Raw genomic sequence first — 19563 nt, 5'->3', positions numbered from 1 at the left:
GAGGTCAGAGGCCGTGAATAGCCCTTAAGGCTACAGGTGCCCTGGGGGGAGGACATAGGTGGATTCGGAAGACTAACTTAGCCTGAGTGGGGCAGGACTGAGAACCAGCAGGGTCTGGGAGAAGCTTGCTGGTAGCCAGAAGAACGGGCTTTAGTACCCTTAGGCAGCTTCCCATTTGATTAAACAAATATATCAAGATGTGGCAGATGAGTGAGAAGGGGAAGGCTGGAGTAGGGCAAGAGTTATATGGTCACCAGAGGTGTGTCATGGCTGCCCCTGGAACCCAAACCTCACTACAGAGTACAATACAAAATCAAAATGTTTTATCAAGTAAAAGGTCAGTGATTTAAGAAGACACGTATGTTATATTAAAATGAACCAGATTTGGAGAGTCAGAATTCCCAAAATGACCTCAGGAGCTTTATAAGAAAACTCCATTATTCATGCATACAAAGATAAACATAACTGCATCAGTCTTTGAGTGCTGTTAAAGGTAACACTTGGAAATTTTTGTCTTTTAAGGTTATGTGGGTCAGAATATAACATGTCTATTTGCATATTCCAGGCCCCAGATAAGACATGCATCTTGTAATGGGAAGTCAGAAAGAAGAAAAAAAGATTTTTTCAGTCTTACTTGCTGTGGTACCAGCTCATCCAGGACTGAATGCTCTGGCTACATGAAGCAGGGCAGAATCCCATCCCCCTGCTTCTCTGCCAGCAGCTTCTGGTTTAACCCTCTCACAGCTACTGCTGTTAACTCTCTCAAAGTCTTAATTCTGTTGCAGCTGTGAAGGGTTAAACCTGTGACAGTTGGCCCTGCAGTAGGGGAAGAGTGAGTGACACTGATGAGAGGATACTGTCCGTACACTCTGTGCACAGAGTGGTCAGCTCTGCATGAGTTGGGGCCAAGGACAGTACCCTGCTTCAGCTCCAGCGCTCCCACCTCCATTGCTCTGTGGAATTTAATTTTCTCATTTAAGACAGGCACCCCATTTTGAATGGCTAATTTGGGGTGGGAAAAGTTGCATGTATTATGTTAATAAATGCAGTATTTATCTTTACTGGTTTCTAATTAGAAATCTGTGCTTCCAGGTAGAATATTCCTTATTTTTCATATTATCTGTTCATCTGCTGAGAATCCATAAGTGTAAAAATTTGAAGAACTATGGAAAACATTAAGAGTGTGTGTGTGTGTGTGTATGTACACATACATTGGTGTGTGTGTGTAAATAAATTATCAAAGGCTTATAGTTCAGTTTTTTATTTCACGCAACTCTATTAAAATGACTTCCCTTTTATTAGGTGATGGAGCTCGCTGGCATTGAGGCACAGCAGGTAGTATTGCTGTTGGAGGACTATCAATTTGTCCATTCCACATTCCTTGAGATGATCAACAGTCTATTATCTTCAGGTGAGATGAAGAAAAAAGAATTATGGTTTGAAGAGGCATGATTATGTGCTGTTGTTGGTACCGGACTCGGACCTAATTCAGTGCATAGTTGGGACACACAGTGTAGCAGAGTTAAGGCTCTATGGGTAACCATAAATCTGTTTTTTCCTAAATTTAAATTATGTCTATGTTGCAGATTTCATCGTGGTGTAGATCTTTTAACAAGCAGGATAAATTAGACTATACTGAGCTTCTTGATGGCACAGTTAAATTGCTTCTGGTGTATGGGTTATCTTGTTTAAAGCTAATTTTAAGGATAGACTGGAAAATAGATATACCAGTTATTATGTATTCTCCTGTTCATCTTCTTAGTCATGAAATGAGTAATATCTGTTAGGGCTGTGCGAAGCTTTGGTAGCAGATTTGATTTGGAGATTTGGCCCGATTTTGGGGACTGAATGTCCGAATCCAAATTGAATTGGGAGACTAATTAAAAGCTCTGAATCGATTCGAAGCATCCAAATCAATTTGGAAAAGCTTCAGAAAAGATTTAGCCACTTCGGAGTTTTGGCCATAGGCTAAAAACAGACAGCTGACTTCAGCTGGTAAGTTTTCTGGGGTTGGGGGAGGGGACTGGGGCTGGGGTTGGGGCTGGAACAAGCTGCCCAGCCGGGGCAGGAGGGTGCATTGCTTGGGGAGGGGTGAAGGGGTGGGCATGAATTGAATCATTGTCCTCCAAGTCGGCCAAATCCAAATTCGAACAAATACTTCCCAGTTCGCACAGGCCTATTACATGTGGAATCTGGAGGTAGTTCACTACTGTTGCTATCAACTCTTGGATTAATCTTTTCTATTCAATGCAGAACAGCAGAATTTCTACCTCTAGAAGAGACCAGCTGATGGTTCAGTTTGTCACAAGCACTTTATTTTATACCTTTGATATTTTTTCATGTTTGTACGTCTGTGTTTGCCATCTTGACCTAGGGAATCACTGAAGGATTGATGGTCTAGTGTCTCAAGCTACTCTTAAGTAGGTTACATTTTCCTCTCACCATAGCAGCAGAGATCCTCTGCAAAGAATGTAGTCTAAGAAATGCAATGGGCATCTTTTCAGGAGTTTCAGAGAGCAACTTGTATGTCCTTTTATTATAAACAACAAACACTCCTACCACTTCATTCAAGACTCTACTATCCTAGCTATGTGGATGACACCAAGCTGCAGGGAGTAGTAGATATGGTGGAGGGTAGGTCTAGGAGTCAGAGGGACCTAGAGAAATGGGAGGATTAGACTGAAAGAATTCTCATTAAGTCCAATAAGGACAAGTGCAAAATCCTGTGCAACTGTACAGGCTGGGGACCAACTGGCTATGCAGTAGCTCTGCAGAAAAGGACCTGGGGGTTACAGTGGACAATACGCTGAATATGAGCCAGCAGTGTGCCCTTGGTGCCAAGAAGGTTAACAGCGTACTAGGCTGCATTGGTAGAAGTGTTGCCAGCAGGTCAAGGGAAATGATTATTCCCCTCTTTGGCACTGGTGATGCCACATTTGGAGTACTGTGTCCAGTTTTGGTTCTCCCAGTACAGATAGCTTGTGGACAAATTGAAGACTGTCCAACACAGGGCAGCAAAAATGGTTAGTGGGCTGGGGCACATAATTTATGAGTAGAGCCTAAGGGAATTGAGCTTATTTAGACTGATGGGGGTTTTAATAGTAGCTTTACCTGAAGGATGGTTCCAAAGAGGATGGAGCCAGACTGTTCTCAGTGGTGACAGATGACAGAACAAGGAACAATGGTCTCAAGTTGGAGCAAGGGAAGTTTAGGTTAGATATTAGGGAAAACTTTTTCACTAGTAGGGTAGTAAAGCAATAGAACAGGTTACTCAAAGAGGCTGTGGAATTTCCATCTTTGGAGGTTTTTAAGATCTAGGTAGACAAAGCCTTGGCTGGGATGATCTAGTTGGGACTGGTCTTGCTTTAATATAATAGATTTCATAGGGGCTGGAAGGGACCTTGTGAGGATCAAATCTAGGCCCCCTGCCATAGATAGGAAGTCTGCTGGGCTCAAATGATCCCAGCAAGATAAACATCCAAATGCCTTTTGAATGAGTCCAGAGTAGGTGCTTGCACAACCTCTGGGGGGAGTTTGTTTCAGACCCTGGACACACAGGCTATAAAGAAGCTTTTTCTTATGTCCGATAGGGGGGTTGGACTAGATGACCTCTTGAGGTTCTTTCCAACCCCCATTTTCTATGGTTGTATGATTCTATTCCGTACAGTATGGACAAGGGACTACATCCTAGCACCATAATATGCCATTGTTTATTATAAAAAGCATCTTATATGCATATTCTTGGCAGATCATTCAGGTATCTTAAAGGTGTCAGACTGCCTGTAGGTATGGTCAGACCAATTTCCCTGAATGGGACTTGACATAAGGGTTTAAAGCCATAAACCTTTGATCTATGGTCAGTAGTTATACCATTCTGTCCAGCCACTAACACTGCTTTTTTTGTAGCTATCATGCTTGCTAGATAGGTGTCAGGTAGCCTGCTTTTTGTAGCCAGGAACCTCATTATGTTTTCCATATGACAGTGTGCTGTTAAGGACTTTAAAACTTACTTGCCAGAGGTTAACTCATCTTTTCATGGTTCAGAGCAAAATATCCTCATGCTGTTCTGTCCAAAGTCATATAATCCTACAGAAAAGATGTGGCATAATCTGAACAATCTGCTGCTGTCCTAAAGAGAAAAAAAAGATGCTGTTCTTTTTTGCTTTAGAAACCTTTCTGTCCTAGTAAGTTCTTTTTTCAACAGTTCTCAGGAAACAGAATCCCCATGATTTGTTCCAGGCTTTAGCATTCCTCTAGAAAGCTGTACAATAAATTAATATTATTGTAGCTTCAAAGAGACATCTCAAGCATACACAATATTCATGCCAGTCACATTGTGTTTATTTCATTCTGTCCAAAATGCCAGGGCCTATAGGTTTTACAGCTGCTGAAAACAAGATGTTAAAATTTTGCTTAAATGGATATATCTGGCAACTGGAAAACCGTTCAGAGAACGATTCAGAGCTTGCTGTAAGCCACTGAGGGAAGAAGCCAAAAATTTGCTGATAGTGTTCACATTACTCTGCAAAAGCATTTTTTGTGGAATGCTCTATTGAGTTGGTTCCCAAATAATTATTTAAATTTTAAAGATTTTGCTTTGTCTAAATGAAACACTTCTGCATATTTTTTTTCTATAGCAATATGAATGTATTTGTCTTCCCTAACACTTGTTATAACTAAGAATTGTTGATCTTAGTATCCAATTGTTAAAAATGAGAAAAAGACGTGTGACAGTAAGACATTTCTTATTCTGGTACAAACTTTGATAATTCTATTTCAGATGCCAGTTTTATTCCTCATTTAATTCTGTTATTCTTATAATGTAGTAAATGATTAGAAGATAATCTAGAGTAAAATTTTTAATTTGTTAATAAAGGAAATGTAAACACACAATTATTGTCTTCATGCAAATTATCTGCTACTGAAGTGTTTTGGCAGCTTTGGAAGAATAATGAGGGCTTGAGCTGTGGTGCTGGGCTTAGTCCTGGAACTTCTAGCAAAGAAGATTAGGCTGAAATTCCAGCCAAAGATTAGTCTCTGAACTCCACATGAGAGATGCTACTTATCTGTCATAATAAGGAGAGAAGCTACTAGTGGGAATAGTATTAAGCTGCAAACAATTTTCCATCATTGTGTCAAGCTAAGCAGCAGCTCCATAAATTCCTCTGTGAGATTGGCAGTATCTCTGTCTGGGGACCACTATACTACTGAGTTTTCTAGGCTTGTCCTGGCCTTTGCCTCATAGTCATATAGGTGTGTGGTGTTCAAAGTATGGCCCGTGGGCTGGATCTGGCCTGTGAAGCAGAGTCATCTGCCCCGTGGGGCTCTCTGCAGGTCTTTGGTGGCAAGGGAGAGGTAGAAGTATTGCTCTAGGGCACTCCTGTTACTAAGTTTTTGAACTCATGGGGAGGTCCACAGTCTGGATGACATGGCCTTGAGTACCAGCCTGGTCCAGCACAATGACTAAACCTAACCCATGGGGTCAGTCTGTGGGCCCAGCCCCATGGGCTGGATCCAGTTCCATGCTCTGCTTGATTAGCTTGTGTGCTGGAAAGGTTGAGCACCATTGACATAAGTGATCTTATTTATTTGTTTCTTTCTAGGGTAGGGTATCTGCATCTGAAATTGGAGGGGTATTGTATTTTCACTCTATCTTCTCCTTCTGCATTCTGGACTCTGTTTTGACTTGTAAAGTATAGAGTATCGTGTAGTGAATAGTGCTTGGGCAGGGTAGCAGGATGCTTTGAATTGTATCTCAGTAGTGCAAGCAACGTCAAGTTCTTTATAGAAATGAGATCACAGACACTACTGGATTTATTGTTCTGATGACAGTATGATGATAAAGGTCCTGTATGGATGTAGATACATTCTGTGTTATCCAAATTCACCAAACTGGAAGTTTGATGGTATTTTACTAGTCATATTTTGATTACTTAATACATTTTTAAAGTAGATTGCACTGTTCCTGATACAGGCGAGGTTCCTGGATTGTACACAATTGAAGAATTAGAACCACTACTGTCTCCTCTGAAAGACCAAGCTTCACAAGATGGATTTACAGGACCAATTTTCAACTATTTTACATACAGTAAGTGAATTGAATTCTGTGAATTGGAACTGATTATTACCTAGCAACATGGGTAAAATAACATTTGACAAGTATTTTCTGAAATGTTGGTAATTTGTGTAAATTTTGAATCTTTGTGCAGTTGAAAAAACACACAGAGAGTAGGAAACAATGAATTCTTTGGTTTAGGTCAGGGCTATCCAACTTCTAAGTAGCTGGGAGTTGCATGCCCCATGGACCACACATCCCATGAATGCCCTTCCCCCTCACTGCATCATGTGCCTCCCACCTCCCTGAATTTGTGCCCACAACCTCTCCCCAGTGCACTGCATGTCCATGGCCCGTCCCCCCACCACTACCCAATGCATCCATGCTGGTGCCCCCAGCTATACCATGTGCCTGCAACCCATTCCATGCACCCCTCTTTCCCCCTACTCTACCATGCACCTCAGGCTCCTCCTCAGCTCCCTGGATTGCCAACTGCCCCACCCTCTGGGCTGGGCTGGAGTAGAAAGAGGCAACTGGAGGAAGAAGGGGGAGCCTGGAGTCTGGCTGCTGTTGCAGCTGGAGTGATGAGAGGAGTGGCAGCTAGGCAGAAGCCTGGGGGTTGCAACTTCACCTTTTGCAGGCTGCCAGTTGGACAGTCCTCATTTAGGTAAAGGTCTCAATAGAAAAATTGTACTTCTACATGAGAGATTGTATCCTTTGTATTTCAAGTAACAATTCTGAATACTGTAGCTGAAAGGAAAGAAAATATTTGTCTCCCTTTTTTTGAACTGGTTGATTTTGTGTAGTTGCCAGCAAGTTCAAATGTTTCCCATTAAATGGTTAGATGTAAATGCATAAGTGCATGAATACCTTTTCACATGTGGGTAGTCCTAAGAAATTAAATGCTTTCAAAAGAGGCACTTACTTTCTGGTTTTTATTTGGGTCTTTCAGAGAGCAACACAAGGAAAATAGGAAAGGATCATTGGTAGAAAACAGAAATTGACAGGCAGACTCAAGGGCTAGTTAGTTTTTTAAAATCTAATCATATCCACTTAAATGTTATCAAATCTTTAAAAATTAAAAAAACCCCCACACTGGAGTATATATTGTTATAATCCAAGACACTAAATTAATTTCTCTGTTTAATGTTGTCTTAAAAAATTTCTCGTATTTAATTATCATCGTCTTTCCCTAAAAATTGTTCTATGGCACATTTCTTGGAAGACGGTCTGTAGTTTATTTGCAATGAAGGTATCAGATAGTAAACTGATTGAATTCTGACTCCCTTAATATGTTATATTTCCATTAGGGATCCAACAAAACCTGCACGTTGTCTTAATAATGGATTCTGCTAATTTAAACTTCACAATAAACTGTGAAAGTAATCCAGCTCTGCATAAGAAATGCCAGGTTCTATGGATGGAAAGCTGGTCCGAAAGCAGTATGCAGAAAGTAAGTAGAGGAAACAATGCAAAAGGGAGCATTAATCTGCTAGTTTATTTTACGACTGCCATTTTCCTGTTGATCGTCTTGTTCTATTAGATTGTCTATTTTCTGCCTCTTTATCAGACCAGACTGTCATGATGTTGTAAATTTCTTTTCACCAAATGTTCAGATTTTTTAAAATAATCACATTTTTCAATCCTGTTCATGTCTGTTGCGTAATATTTAAATAGGAGATGTCCATATGGCAAAATCAGTTCCATGTAGAGACACTCATTAGCCCTGTTTGCTAGATCCAAAAATCATAAGCAATATAGCTATGTTCATACAATACTGTATTGGACTTATTAACTCTGTTGAGAAGCACTACCTGGTATTGTGTATGCAGTGCTGCAGAAACATGCAGGTATCGCTTGTACGGAACTAACACACAGAGAGCTAGCATGGAGTATTTCTGCATTACTGGTAATTTAAAAGTGTCACATTACTTTAAAATAGCACTGTCATCTCTTCAGGTTAAAATGTCATAATTCAAAGAAAAGAAAAGTAGGTTTTACCTGAAATACCCAAGTCTCATCCATTATCTCTTAATACATTAGTGTTTCATACAGTGCTTTAAAAATGGAAAGGGCTATAGAAAAGCTGAATATTATCAATGCTACTTCACCAACAGTAACATTTTATCTCACTATGGTCTGAGTGCAAAGAGCTGACCATGTTGGCTCTGATCAAGTATAGCATTGCCCACTAATTAAAAATAAATTTGGAACTAATTAAAAATAAATTTGAGAACCACTACACCTTTATAGAGTCAAGGCAGCCCTCTTTAGACACAATGCATCCCTTGGAAAATGCTAACTCTTTAGTTTTCATTCATTTTTTGACTGTGGAAAAATAATATAGCAGTTTTTTTGTTGCAAAATACTTAGACCACAAAAGTAAGACCTGCAGGGTCCCAGAATGTTTTTAACACTACAGATTCTTATTTAGAATCTCTGGATTTATTTGAAGAATCATGTTTTCACCATGGTTGAGAATCACTGGCATAGACATGTCTGACTTAGCTTTACAGGAACTAGCTCAGCATCATAGAGTTCCATCTCCAGGGGTTGCCGTAAAGCCCCTGGAGACCAGAATGTTTTACTTTACCCTGCTCTATGGGCAATCTCTCCTTCTTGCCTAATGTGCCTGGGTGTTAATTGTCATTAAAACGCAGGAGGCTGCCTTGGTCTTAATTAACAACCACCAACTGTCTGTGGTCCAAGCCTTATGGGCTAATTGTGTGGCTGTCTTCTGTCCTTAAACTACACCCCAAGCCTTGCAGATGTCATCCTCATCTATGTCCTCTATTTACAGACTCAGCCCCTCTCTGGGCATTCAGACCACAGGTCTCTCACTCAGCCCCCTTCTCTGGGCCTCAGACTCCTCAGTCTCTTAGTCAGCCCCTCCCTTGGCTGCCAGACTCCTCAGTCACCCACACAACTCCTTCTCTGGGCTGCCAGATCCCTTCATCTCACTCAGCCCCACTCTGATCGCTCTGTCCACTCCTCAGTCTCTTAGTCAGCCCCTCCCTTGGCTGCCAGACTCCTCAGTCACCCACACAACTCCTTCTCTGACCTGCCAGATCCCTTCATCTCACTCAGCCCCACTCTGATCGCTCTGTCCACCCTTCTTTGGGTTGCCAAGCCTCTTTGGTCTGTCACCAGTCTCTCTTCTGGGTCTTCAGTTCCCTGTTTTCACGTTCCCTCAGCTACTCTGGCTGCTGGATCTTTCTGGTCCCACTCTTTCCTGCTTCCTCTTCTGTTAGAGTATGATCCCTTAGCTTTCCTCTCCACAGGGTAACTCACAAGGCAGTGAGAACTGAGGCTTTTGGGCACTCCATCTTCACCTTTCTTTGGGGTGGACCATGTGGCATTTCGTGGTGGTGGCTGCACCATGGTAACCAGCCCCAGGAGGGTGCAGTTTCAGATTTTTCATAGATTTTAAAGGTTTCATAGACATTAGGGCTGGAAGGGACCTCGGGAGATCATCAAGTCCAGCCCCCTGCCCAAAGGGTAGGAAGTCAGCTGGGGTCATAGGATCCCAGCAAGATAAGCATCCAATTTACTCTTGAAGGTATTCAATATAGGTGCTTGAACCACCTCCGCTGGCAGACTGTTCCAGACCTTGGGGGCTCGGACAGTAAAGAAATTCTTCCTTATGTCCAGCCTAAAACGGTCTTGCAGGAGTTTGTGACCGTTCGACCTCGTCATCCCTTGGGGCGCTCTGGTGAACAAACGTTCCCCCAGTTCCTGGTGGTCACCCTTGATAAATTTATAGGTGGCCATCAGATCACCCTTGAGCTTACGCTTTTCCAGGCTAAAGAGTCCCATGTCTCTCAGCCTATCATCGTAAGATCTGTTTTCCTGACCTCTGATCATGCGCGTGGCTCTCCTCTGGACTCTCTCAAGCTTCTCCACATCCTTTTTGAATTGTGGAGCCCAAAACTGGGTGCAGTACTCCAGCTGCGGCCTCACCAAGGCCGAGTACAAGGGGAGAATGACATCCCGGGATTTGCTCGAGAAGCATCTATGGATTCAAGCCAGCATTTTGGTCGCTTTACTAGCCGCAGCATCGCATTGGAGGCTCATGTTCATCTTGTGGTCAATGATGACCCCCAAGTCTCTTTCTTCTGTAGTGCTATCCAACGTAGCACTGCCAAGCCTATAAGGGTGCTGCAGGTTTTTCCTCCCAAGGTGAAGAACCTTGCATTTTTCGGTGTTAAACACCATGAGGTTCTCGTCTGCCCATTTGCTGAGCTTGTCCAGGTCAGCCTGGATCACCTGCCTGTCCTCTGGCGTGGATGCTTTGCCCCAAAGTTTGGTGTCATCGGCGAACTTGGCCAGTCCACTCCTGACTCCAGTGTCCACATCATTAATGAAGATGTTGAACAGTATGGGTCCCAGGACAGAGCTTTGAGGGACCCCACTGGTCACAGGGCACCACAATGAGTGACTGCCATCAATCACAACCCTATGGGTCCGACCACAGAGCCAATTTCCCAGCCAGCGGATCGTGGTGGAGCCAAGGCCACAACTGGCCAGTTTGGCCAAGAGGTGATCATGGGATACCAGATCAAAAGCTTTTTTGAAGTCAAGATATATGACATCAATCTCTTCTCCCTTGTCCAGGTGATAGGTCACCTGGTCATAGAAGGAAATGAGATTGGTCAAACAAGACCTACCCGCAACAAACCCATGCTGGCTATCCCTTAGAATGTTAGCCTGGGCCAGTCCCTCAAGGATGGCCTCCTTAATGAACTTTTCTAGGATCTTCACCAGGATAGAAGTCAGGCTAATGGGCCTGTAGTTAGCCAGATCCACTCTCCTCCCTTTCTTGAAGATCGGCACCACATTGGCCTTCTTCCAGTCTTCAGGCACTACATCAGAGCGCCAGGAGTTTTCAAGGGTCCGTGGCAGGGGCTGGGCTATGACGCTCGCCAGCTCCTTGAGTACCCTGGGGTGCAGATTGTCAGGGCCAGCTGACTTGAAGGTATCCAGCTTCTCAAGGTGTTCCTTCATGAGGTCAGCTTTTATGGAGGGTAGGGGATCCCCCTCACCCAGATTTCCCTGTCCCATAGCAGACATGGGCATCCCATGTGACTGATGAAAGACTGACGCAAAATACCTATTTAATAGGTTGGCTTTTTCCTGGGCGTCAGTTGTCAGTTGCCCCATCTGGTTTAGCAGGGGTCCAACATTGCCCTTGCTTTTTCTCCGGCTCCCCACATATCTGGAAAAGGACTTTTTGTTGTCCTTGATGCCTGAAGCTAGTTGGAGTTCAGTTGCAGCCTTGGCTTTCCTGGTTTGCTCCCTGCAGGACCGGACCAGCGCGGAGTAATCCTCCTTGGAGGTGAATCCCGTCCTCCATCCTTTGTACGCTTTCCTTTTTAGTCGCAGGAGGTCCGCTAGGTCTCTAGAGAGCCAGGAGGGCTGCTGTGCCTTCTTGCTGCCTTTCCTCCGTGTTGGGATAGATTTAGCTTGTGCATTGAGGATCGCTTCCTTGAGAAGCAGCCACTCTTCTTGAACTCCCATCTCCCTGGGGTCATGGTCCCTGAGGGCCTGACTGACTAGCCTCTTGAGCTTGTCAGAGTCGGCTTTTCTGAAGTCAAGGACTTCTGTGTTGCTGACTGACTTGCCAGCTTTATGGTGGATAGTGAAGGTGATCAGCTCGTGGTCGTTGTTTACCCAGCTTCCCATCGATCACTAGGTCGCCGATTAGGTCGTCCCCTGTAGCCAGTACCAGGTCGAGCAGCGCTTTGCCTCTCATTGGCCCATAGACTTCTTGAGTCAGGTAGAGGTCATCCATGCACGAGAGAAAGCTTTGCGACAGCTCAGATTTTGCTGAGTGATCTTCCCACGAGATGTCCGGGTAATTGAAGTCACCCATGACAACCAAGGTCCTGGAGCAAGCGGCCTCAGTCAGTTCCCGGGCGAACTCCTGGTCAAGCTCAGGACTTTGAGTGGGAGGTCTGTAGTAGACTCCCACTGTTGTGTCCCCTGTGCCGTATTCCCCACGAATTTTTACCCAGAGGTTCTCTAGCTGTCCATGCCGGTCGCCAACATCAGCTTGCAGGGACATGTAGCTTTCCTTTACATAAAGAGCTACACCCCCGCCCCTTTTGTCAACACGATCCCTCCTGTACAGGGTATAGCCCTCTATACCCGTGGTCCAGTCATGGGTGGAGTCCCACCAGGTCTCCGTTATCCCAATGACATCATATTTTTTTGCACTGAGGAGGAGGATGAGCTCCTTCTGCTTGATGCCCAGGCTCCTGGCATTAGTGTACAGGCAGGCAAGTGTGCCCTTGGGGGCTCTTGCCTTGCCCACAGATTGTGCCAGGGCTGGGGCAGGGGTGGTCTCCCTTAAGTGCCTTGGTCCGCTGGCTTTTCAAGGGTCACTCTGCAGGCCAGCAGTGGCAGTAGTCCCCCCATCCCCCAGCGGGCTTAGTTTAAAGCCCGGTGGAGCAGGTCAGCCAGCCTGGCTGAGAAGAGCCTCCTCCCCAGGGGAGAGAGGTGGAGGCCATCTACTACCATCCGAGGCCTCTACTCGTATGTTCGACCTCACCGGGCTCCTTATTCCCGTACTTGCCCCATTGGGCTCTAGTCGTACGCTCGTCCTCCCCTGGGGCTTCTCCATGTACTCGCCCTCCCCAGGGTCTCACAATTGGCTCGACCCCTTCTGGGGCGTCACGATAGGCTTGCCCCCTTCTGGGGCTTCTCCCGCCCAGACAGTGCCCCTCTGGGGCCTGTTCCTCTGTGCTCACGTGCTCTCGCCCGCTCTGGGGCCTGTCTCCCTGCGCTTCCCGCGGTCGGGGCTCAGGTGGCCGTAGCCGAGCCTGGCCCCCTGACCCTCCTCATGGGTCTTGCGCTCTGCTCAGGCTCCTCACATTTGGGCTCAGGTGGCCTCAGCCTCACCTGGCCCTCTAGACCCTTTCCTGGGGCTGGAGTCAGTGCCCCCTGAACGTTGTGCCCTCACTGGGCTTCTTGCTTGCACGCCCCTTCCTAGGGCTTTGCCCACACTAGGGCTTCCACTCACACTGGGGTCTGTCTCGCCTACACAATTGGGGCTCAGGCAGCCTCGGCCTCACCTCGCCCCTCAACCCCCTTTCCCAGGGTCCTAAGCCCTGCTGGGGTTCCTCCCGATACTGCCGCACTGGGCTGGGGTCGGGACACCCCACTAGCTCCTCCCGATGTCACCCCCACTGGGCTGGGGTCAGGACACCCCCAAAGCGCAGCGCCACTTTCCAGCACTGGGAACCCCTCCCACTACTGGGGAGCTCCCATGAGGCCTCCTCCAACCCCTACAGCCTCACCCGGTCCTCCGGTATTACAATAGCAAACAGAACACACAAAGCCATGAGCCCACCGGCTGCAACACAAAGGAAGCCTCCTGGCTATAACGTACATTCCGCGCCACCCTGGCTATTCTTCATCCCTGTCAGGGTTCTCTCCACCTCGTACCATCATGCAGACGCTCAAGCAATCAGGCTGCTCTGCTCTGCTCTGCTCTGCTCTGCTCTGCTCTGCAGCAGCAGAGCTCCCACTCCTCAGGCTGCTGGAGGGGAACTACCTGCTAGGCTTCAGCCTGGGCTGTTTATATACTCCAGGCCCTGCCCCCTCCTGGTCAGCTGACCCACTGCGGTTGCCCCAGCAACCGGCACCTGTATCCCTTCATAGGAGCAGGGCACCAGAATGCCCCTGTGACAGTGCGCACCCTTAATGAGCATTAACTTAGGCTGTTTGTGCCTACATTTGATACTTGTCTTTGCCCAGAGAGAGGGGCTGAGTGCATTTTTAGGTATCGAATTTTTGTGTGATTAGTTAATGTGCTTTAATGTGTAGACATGACCCGGCACTAACTTTAGTGTTGGGTCTGCCCTTTCACTAGGGGTCTGGGCTGAGTCCGGCCCCAGGGAACATCCAGGGTTTAGGGTGCGTGGACACCTGCCCTGGGGCCCTGCCCTCTAGTCTCCATCCCCCCTTCTCCCTGCCCCCCACACGCCCTCCTATTCTGGGCTTGCAGACCTAAAATATTTTAAATAGTTTTCCCTTTATATATATAGTTTTCCCCTTGTGTATAGTTTCCTACTTGTAAGCAGGTTTTTTATTATTGATGGGTTGGGAGGGTGGTGAACGGTCTCTGTTGGTTGATTTCATAGATTTCACAGATTTCATAGACATTAGGGCTGGAAGGGACCTTGGGAGATCATCGAGTCCAGCCCCCTGCCCAAAGGGCAGGAAGTCAGCTGGGGTCATAGGATCCCAGCAAGATAAGCATCCAAGCTTCCAAGATAAGCATTGAGGGGGCAGGGGTTCTGTTTGTTGACGGGGGGAGGGATGGGGTGGGTGTTATGAAGGTAATAAAGGTTTTTTTCATTTTATTCCGTAACATATTTGATAGTGGGGATGGGCAGGGGGTAGCGGGGGTGTGGGTGGTGGGGCAGACAGGCTGGAGTGGGGGAGTGCAGGAGGAAGGGGTTGGGCAGGGCCTCCTACAGCCAGTGCCCTTGATGCCACTGGTGGGTGCACAGCTGTCTGGGGGCCTGGGGGGAGCAGGAGGGGAGGAGCCGGCTGGGGCCAGCAGGACCAGCAGCATGGCCAGCAGGAACATGGTCATCATTGGCAGGGACCACACTGGAGCCAGGCTGGAGAAGTGGGGTGATAGGCATTGCTGGCAGGGCTGTGGCTGGAACAGCCCTGGTGTGGGGAAGCAGGGTGGGCAAAGAGGGAGCTTCCGGGTGGTGCCTCTGCCCTGGGCATGTGGCTTCTGGGCTGGGAAGAGGCTGGCCAAGGATCAGAGTTTTCTAGAGGGCTGCCAGAAGCTGGCAGCTGGCTCTGGCTTCAACATGGCTGCCAAGTGCTGGCAGCCATGTGGCTGGAGGCTGGAGCTCCCTCTGGTGGGCACAGGGGCACCTGTTAGGACTGCAGAGACTTGGGACTAATTTTACTGCCAAATACAGGGATTTGGGACTAACTTTAATCCCAAAGTTAGTAGACACCGGCCAAAAATCACCTAATGAGCATTAGTTTAATGCTCATAAAATTTAGTTGTGCATAAATGTATGTGTAGACGCACCCATAGTAGCTTAGTATGTTAGCAGGACAGCCGATTTAGGTGTTCCCAACATAGGCCCAAGCTGGGTCACTTCAGCTTGCCAAGTCGTGCTGCAGTTTATTACTTCCTTGGTATTTATATAGATGTAAAAGTCTTCAGTGATTTTTTTTTTATGGTACTTTATTATAAGTAACAGACTGTTCAGTTGAGTGGACAGGATGTTATCAGTTTTAACAATTCACTGTTTTGTCTTATTTATTTTTAAAGGTGTTTCTGAAGGAAATTTGCCTTTTGAAGGGCATTTAGATTTTTAAAACCTGTTTACATTAATAAGTGTTATTATTCACTTGTTTGTTTTTGTTTTCACTTACGGCTTACTTCATTTTTGACTATAAAAGATGTTTACATTTCAGATACCTGAAATGTTGTTTACTGATTCAGATGAACAACAAAAGACTGACAGAGCACAAAAAGAACCCAAGAAAATATATTCTGGTAATATTTTCATGAATATTTTTGAAGTTACTTTTATTTTAACTAGATTATTGCTGCTCTTGTTTTGTTATTTATTTATTAGATGTATATGCCACCGTTCCCAAAAAAGGATTAGAGTGGTCCATAGTAAAAGACAAAAATACGGAAACAGAATAAAATACTGAAATAAGAAAGTACAACAAAATCTACTTTCCCTCAACCACTACCTCCCAAAACACCAAATATATTTTAATATTGTTAAACACACTGATAGTGTGATTAGCTTTGTACTGCATACACACAAAAGTCTAAATACTGTAGATGACTGTGTGAGCAGAGTCCTCCACCCAATAATAGCCTCTGACATAAGGACTGGCAGGCACCTTCTGGATGAGCAAACCTAGTCCCCTTCTTTCGCAGCCAATCATGTCAAATAACTAACTACATAAACTGATGAAGCTGCATCTTAAAACTAGTTAATTTCTCCATCTACTCATATGAGAAGTGTGTTTCAGAACCTCACTCCATTGATAGACACTTTTTTCTAAGTCCCAGCCTAAATTTATTTTATGGCCACTTTATAGACATTTATGTGTCAAAACTGTCATTTAACTTCAGTAGTTCTTTTTTCTCCCTGATGGTTATTTCTGAGTGGATTTATAGAAAGCAACCATATCAACTTTCAGCCTTTCTTTGGCTACGTTAAACAACCCCAGGTCTTATTGTTTCCTTTCATAATACAGGCTTTCTAGTCCTCAAGGTGCCCTTCAGTAAATTTTGGTAAGCGTAGAGCAGTACGCTTACAAAACCATACACAATTATTTTGGGATTGGAGCCAAAGATAATCTGTGAATGACACTGGAGAAGAACTAAAACCAAGCTAATTATGATACTAATACCACATGTAGAACCAAGGGCTAAGAAATTAACGAAGCTGTTGGTAGGATGGGTATATTTTTGCCCCCTCCCCTTTTGCCTCCACGGTTCCAGGGAGTGAGTCTGTCATGCCAAACTCAACTACTTCAAGGAGGCAGAGCTAGGCACACAGGTTGCTGCATGGATTTGCTGCCTTTTTTTTCCTTTGTGAATAGGATAACATCTTTTTTGCTCGACATTTAGGGCAGTAGTCGACCTTCCAAAACCTCCTGTCATACAAAGAATATCTGTTCCTGTCACTTCAGCATCTCTGATGTTATCATCAAGTCAAGAAAGGGCACAAAGCAAGAACCCCTGAGTATTTGAGCTCATATTTGGCTACTTCAAAGATGGATTTTGGCTTTTACAGTTGGTAAATGCCATGGCCAGGTTGAAGTGGAGACTCTTCAGTACCTCTTTGAAGCAGAGAGCGTATCAGAGTCCTGTGGGGCTCTGCCATGAGGAATGTGGCTGGGAGGTCTGCATGTACTTTGTAGGGTGATCAGCTGCAGTAAATGTGAAAACCATGGCTGGGGCTAAGGGGAGATATGGCAGCTCATCTCACGGAGGAAGAAGAAATGTTAGAGCCATGCTGTGTGGTACCAGCAAAAGGCCAGAAGGTGCAAGTGTGTTTGTGCTGTGATTGCCTGCTGTAATTGGCAGAAGCCATGACTGTGGCAAAGGGGAGACTCTTCAACTGCTGAAGTGTAGGGACCATCAGAACTCTGTATGGCAGTATTGTTTAAGAGCTGGGAGGCACTGTGAGGCCCAGGGGTGGGTTTAGTGCCCCAAGTGCTGTAAGCCTGAGGGACTGCCGTAGCACACGAGCCTGGTGCACTTGGCCAGAGAAGCCTTTGCAAGTTTGGCAATGTCCTTACCTGCTGCTGACCTCCTACCTGTTGATAAAGTGGAGGGATCATAGTATTGGCACCCCCTGAATATCCAAGGGTACCTTACACATTTTCTCTCCCACTGTGGATTTGCTGATGCCAAAATAATTGGTAAGCCAGGGCCTCAGTCGTACAGCCATGCAGATACATGGTGTTGCACAGGAGCATACACAGGAGCTGAACAAGCTCTATGAAGAAGTGCAGGCAGATCTTGACTCTGTGTTGGCAGGACCATGGTCTGCACTGTACCTACTGGCATTACTGGATTGGGAGCCACAGGGTGTGTGGGTGGCAAGTATTCACTGGGGTCTGGAAGTGAAAGTGAGAAGTCAGCAGTTAGGTACAGTGTCTCTGCACTCTCTGCTCAGCGAAGACAGAAGGGGAGAGAGGGGTGTCACTGGGTGGGTGTTGTTGCCCGCCAGCCAGTTGGTGTTTTTCTTTGCACTCTGCTGTATTTGGGAACATACGAAGATGGGGACGCCTGCGAGGCATGCTGGCATAACTGCACACTGGACTCCCTGGCTGCAGGGTGCTGTGGCAGCCATTCTCTGGTGCTTCAGACAACTGCTACTTGAACATTTGTATGCACATTTCATACTCTGCTTTAGTGGCCCTGCAAATTTCCCAGAAATTCTTAACACTTCAAATAAATTCCTGTCCAAACCTTTAGTGGTGCTAAAAGTATATCCTTACTTTATGATTTAAAAAGTGCCTCTCATTGGTCCGCTTCAGTTTTTATGTACAGCAGGAATGATAACATTGTTTTATAAATTATGTATTTTGCTATATAGGTGACTCTGATTTTTTAAAGTCATTTTTGCCAATCCATGAGTCATGCAAAACATATGGAGCAACTCCTAGCAGATATATGACGTTTCTACGTATGTATAGTACCATCAATAGCAGCAAAAGAGCAGAGTTGATAAAAAGGCAAAACCATTTGCAGGTATGTAACAAATAACAAAGACTACATATCATATTGCAAATTATTTTTGCATTTGTTGATCTTCTTGCTATTCACTTATTTTATCTTATGCATGGTAGACATCATCTGCTGCTGGCATGCTTAGCCTGGGCTTCCAGGCCCTTTGTTGTTTGTGCATGCAGCTCAGACCACATCATCTCTGGTTTCAGAGAAGGGGTACTAAAAGTTCTAATGTGAACACTATTAAATGCCTTTGGGGAGGGGTTATTTCCACCTTCTTCATTTTTCCTCAAGCGTTACAGAGTGGATGTACCTTTCAGAAGGGAGGAGAAGAAAACTTTTCAGCACCCCAACTTGTAAAGTTACTCTTCCAACTAAGGAAAGTTTTTCATGTGTACATGTTTTGTATGCAAGAGTCTGCACTCTCTCAGATGCAAACGACTCTCATCCCAGTCCAGCCCATGACTTGATGGTAACTGCACTCTCCTGGCAAGTAGGGGAAGTGTTCAGATCAACTAGTGTCTAGAATCAAGGTCTCCCACTTCCTAGACAAGTGTTCTTGCTTCTAGGTTAGTGAGCAAAACTCTACCCTTTTTCCTTTGGACATTTAGGGCAGAATTCTGTTACCCTTTGCACACCTAAATAATAGCTGTTTTCTAGCCACATCCTCTGCCTTGCTATTTTGCTCTCTTCCTCCAGGTACCACATATCTCCCTCTCTTGGGTGCTGAGAGGAGCAGCTTGAAAGGGAGATCTAGCAAAATAATGCCTAAGCTGTGGTATGGTGGGTAGAGCACTATGCTGGGAAGAGAGAGCAGCACAAATGCAAACCCCTCTGGGTGACAGAGGCTTAGAACCCATCTCTCCCTCTTCCCGGAAAAGTGCCCAGGAAGCAATCAGCTATTGGGGCTCAGATATTGGAGGTCTCTCTCTCCGGCATCTAACGTCCATTACTCAGTTTCTTGCCTGGTACATTTTTGGGACTTGCATATGCTTATATATTCACAATGAGTGTGTGCTCACAGCCATTGCATAATCTGTGGCTTATGCTCAGTCTTCCTGCGTACTCTTAAATGTCCACAGTGCAGAGGTGATAGAATAACAGTTTGTGCCTAAGTGCCACTTACCTGGCTGGAAAACTGCCAGTTAGGCGCACAAGGAGAAGTAGAATTCTTTTTGTAGTTTTTCGAAAACCAACACAGCCTTCGGTGATTAAATGCAGTGATGGTTTCAGATTGTGAATCTCACATTAACAGAAGCACTTA

The 19563-nt window shown here is 45.4% G+C and overlaps 1 protein-coding gene across 3 annotated transcripts in view; it reads left to right on the top strand.

The window, feature by feature from the left end:
* DYNC2H1 (dynein cytoplasmic 2 heavy chain 1) overlaps positions 1–19563 on the top strand; it is a 464482-nt gene that overhangs the window by 100383 nt on the left and 344536 nt on the right. For all 3 annotated transcript variants that reach the window (XM_090030141.1, XM_090030133.1, XM_090030125.1), the window contains exons 50-54: positions 1303–1411; positions 5975–6088; positions 7366–7508; positions 15509–15590; positions 18166–18320. In XM_090030141.1, coding sequence (XP_089886267.1) covers positions 1303–1411; positions 5975–6088; positions 7366–7508; positions 15509–15590; positions 18166–18320 — 603 coding nt within the window. The remainder of the gene's footprint in view (positions 1–1302; positions 1412–5974; positions 6089–7365; positions 7509–15508; positions 15591–18165; positions 18321–19563) is intronic.

This window comes from Crocodylus siamensis, chromosome 1, assembly GCF_052110815.1.
Source record: "Crocodylus siamensis isolate JL-2025a chromosome 1, ASM5211081v1, whole genome shotgun sequence".
Classification (NCBI taxonomy): Eukaryota; Metazoa; Chordata; order Crocodylia; family Crocodylidae; genus Crocodylus; species Crocodylus siamensis.
This window is presented reverse-complemented; position numbering and strand designations above follow the sequence as displayed.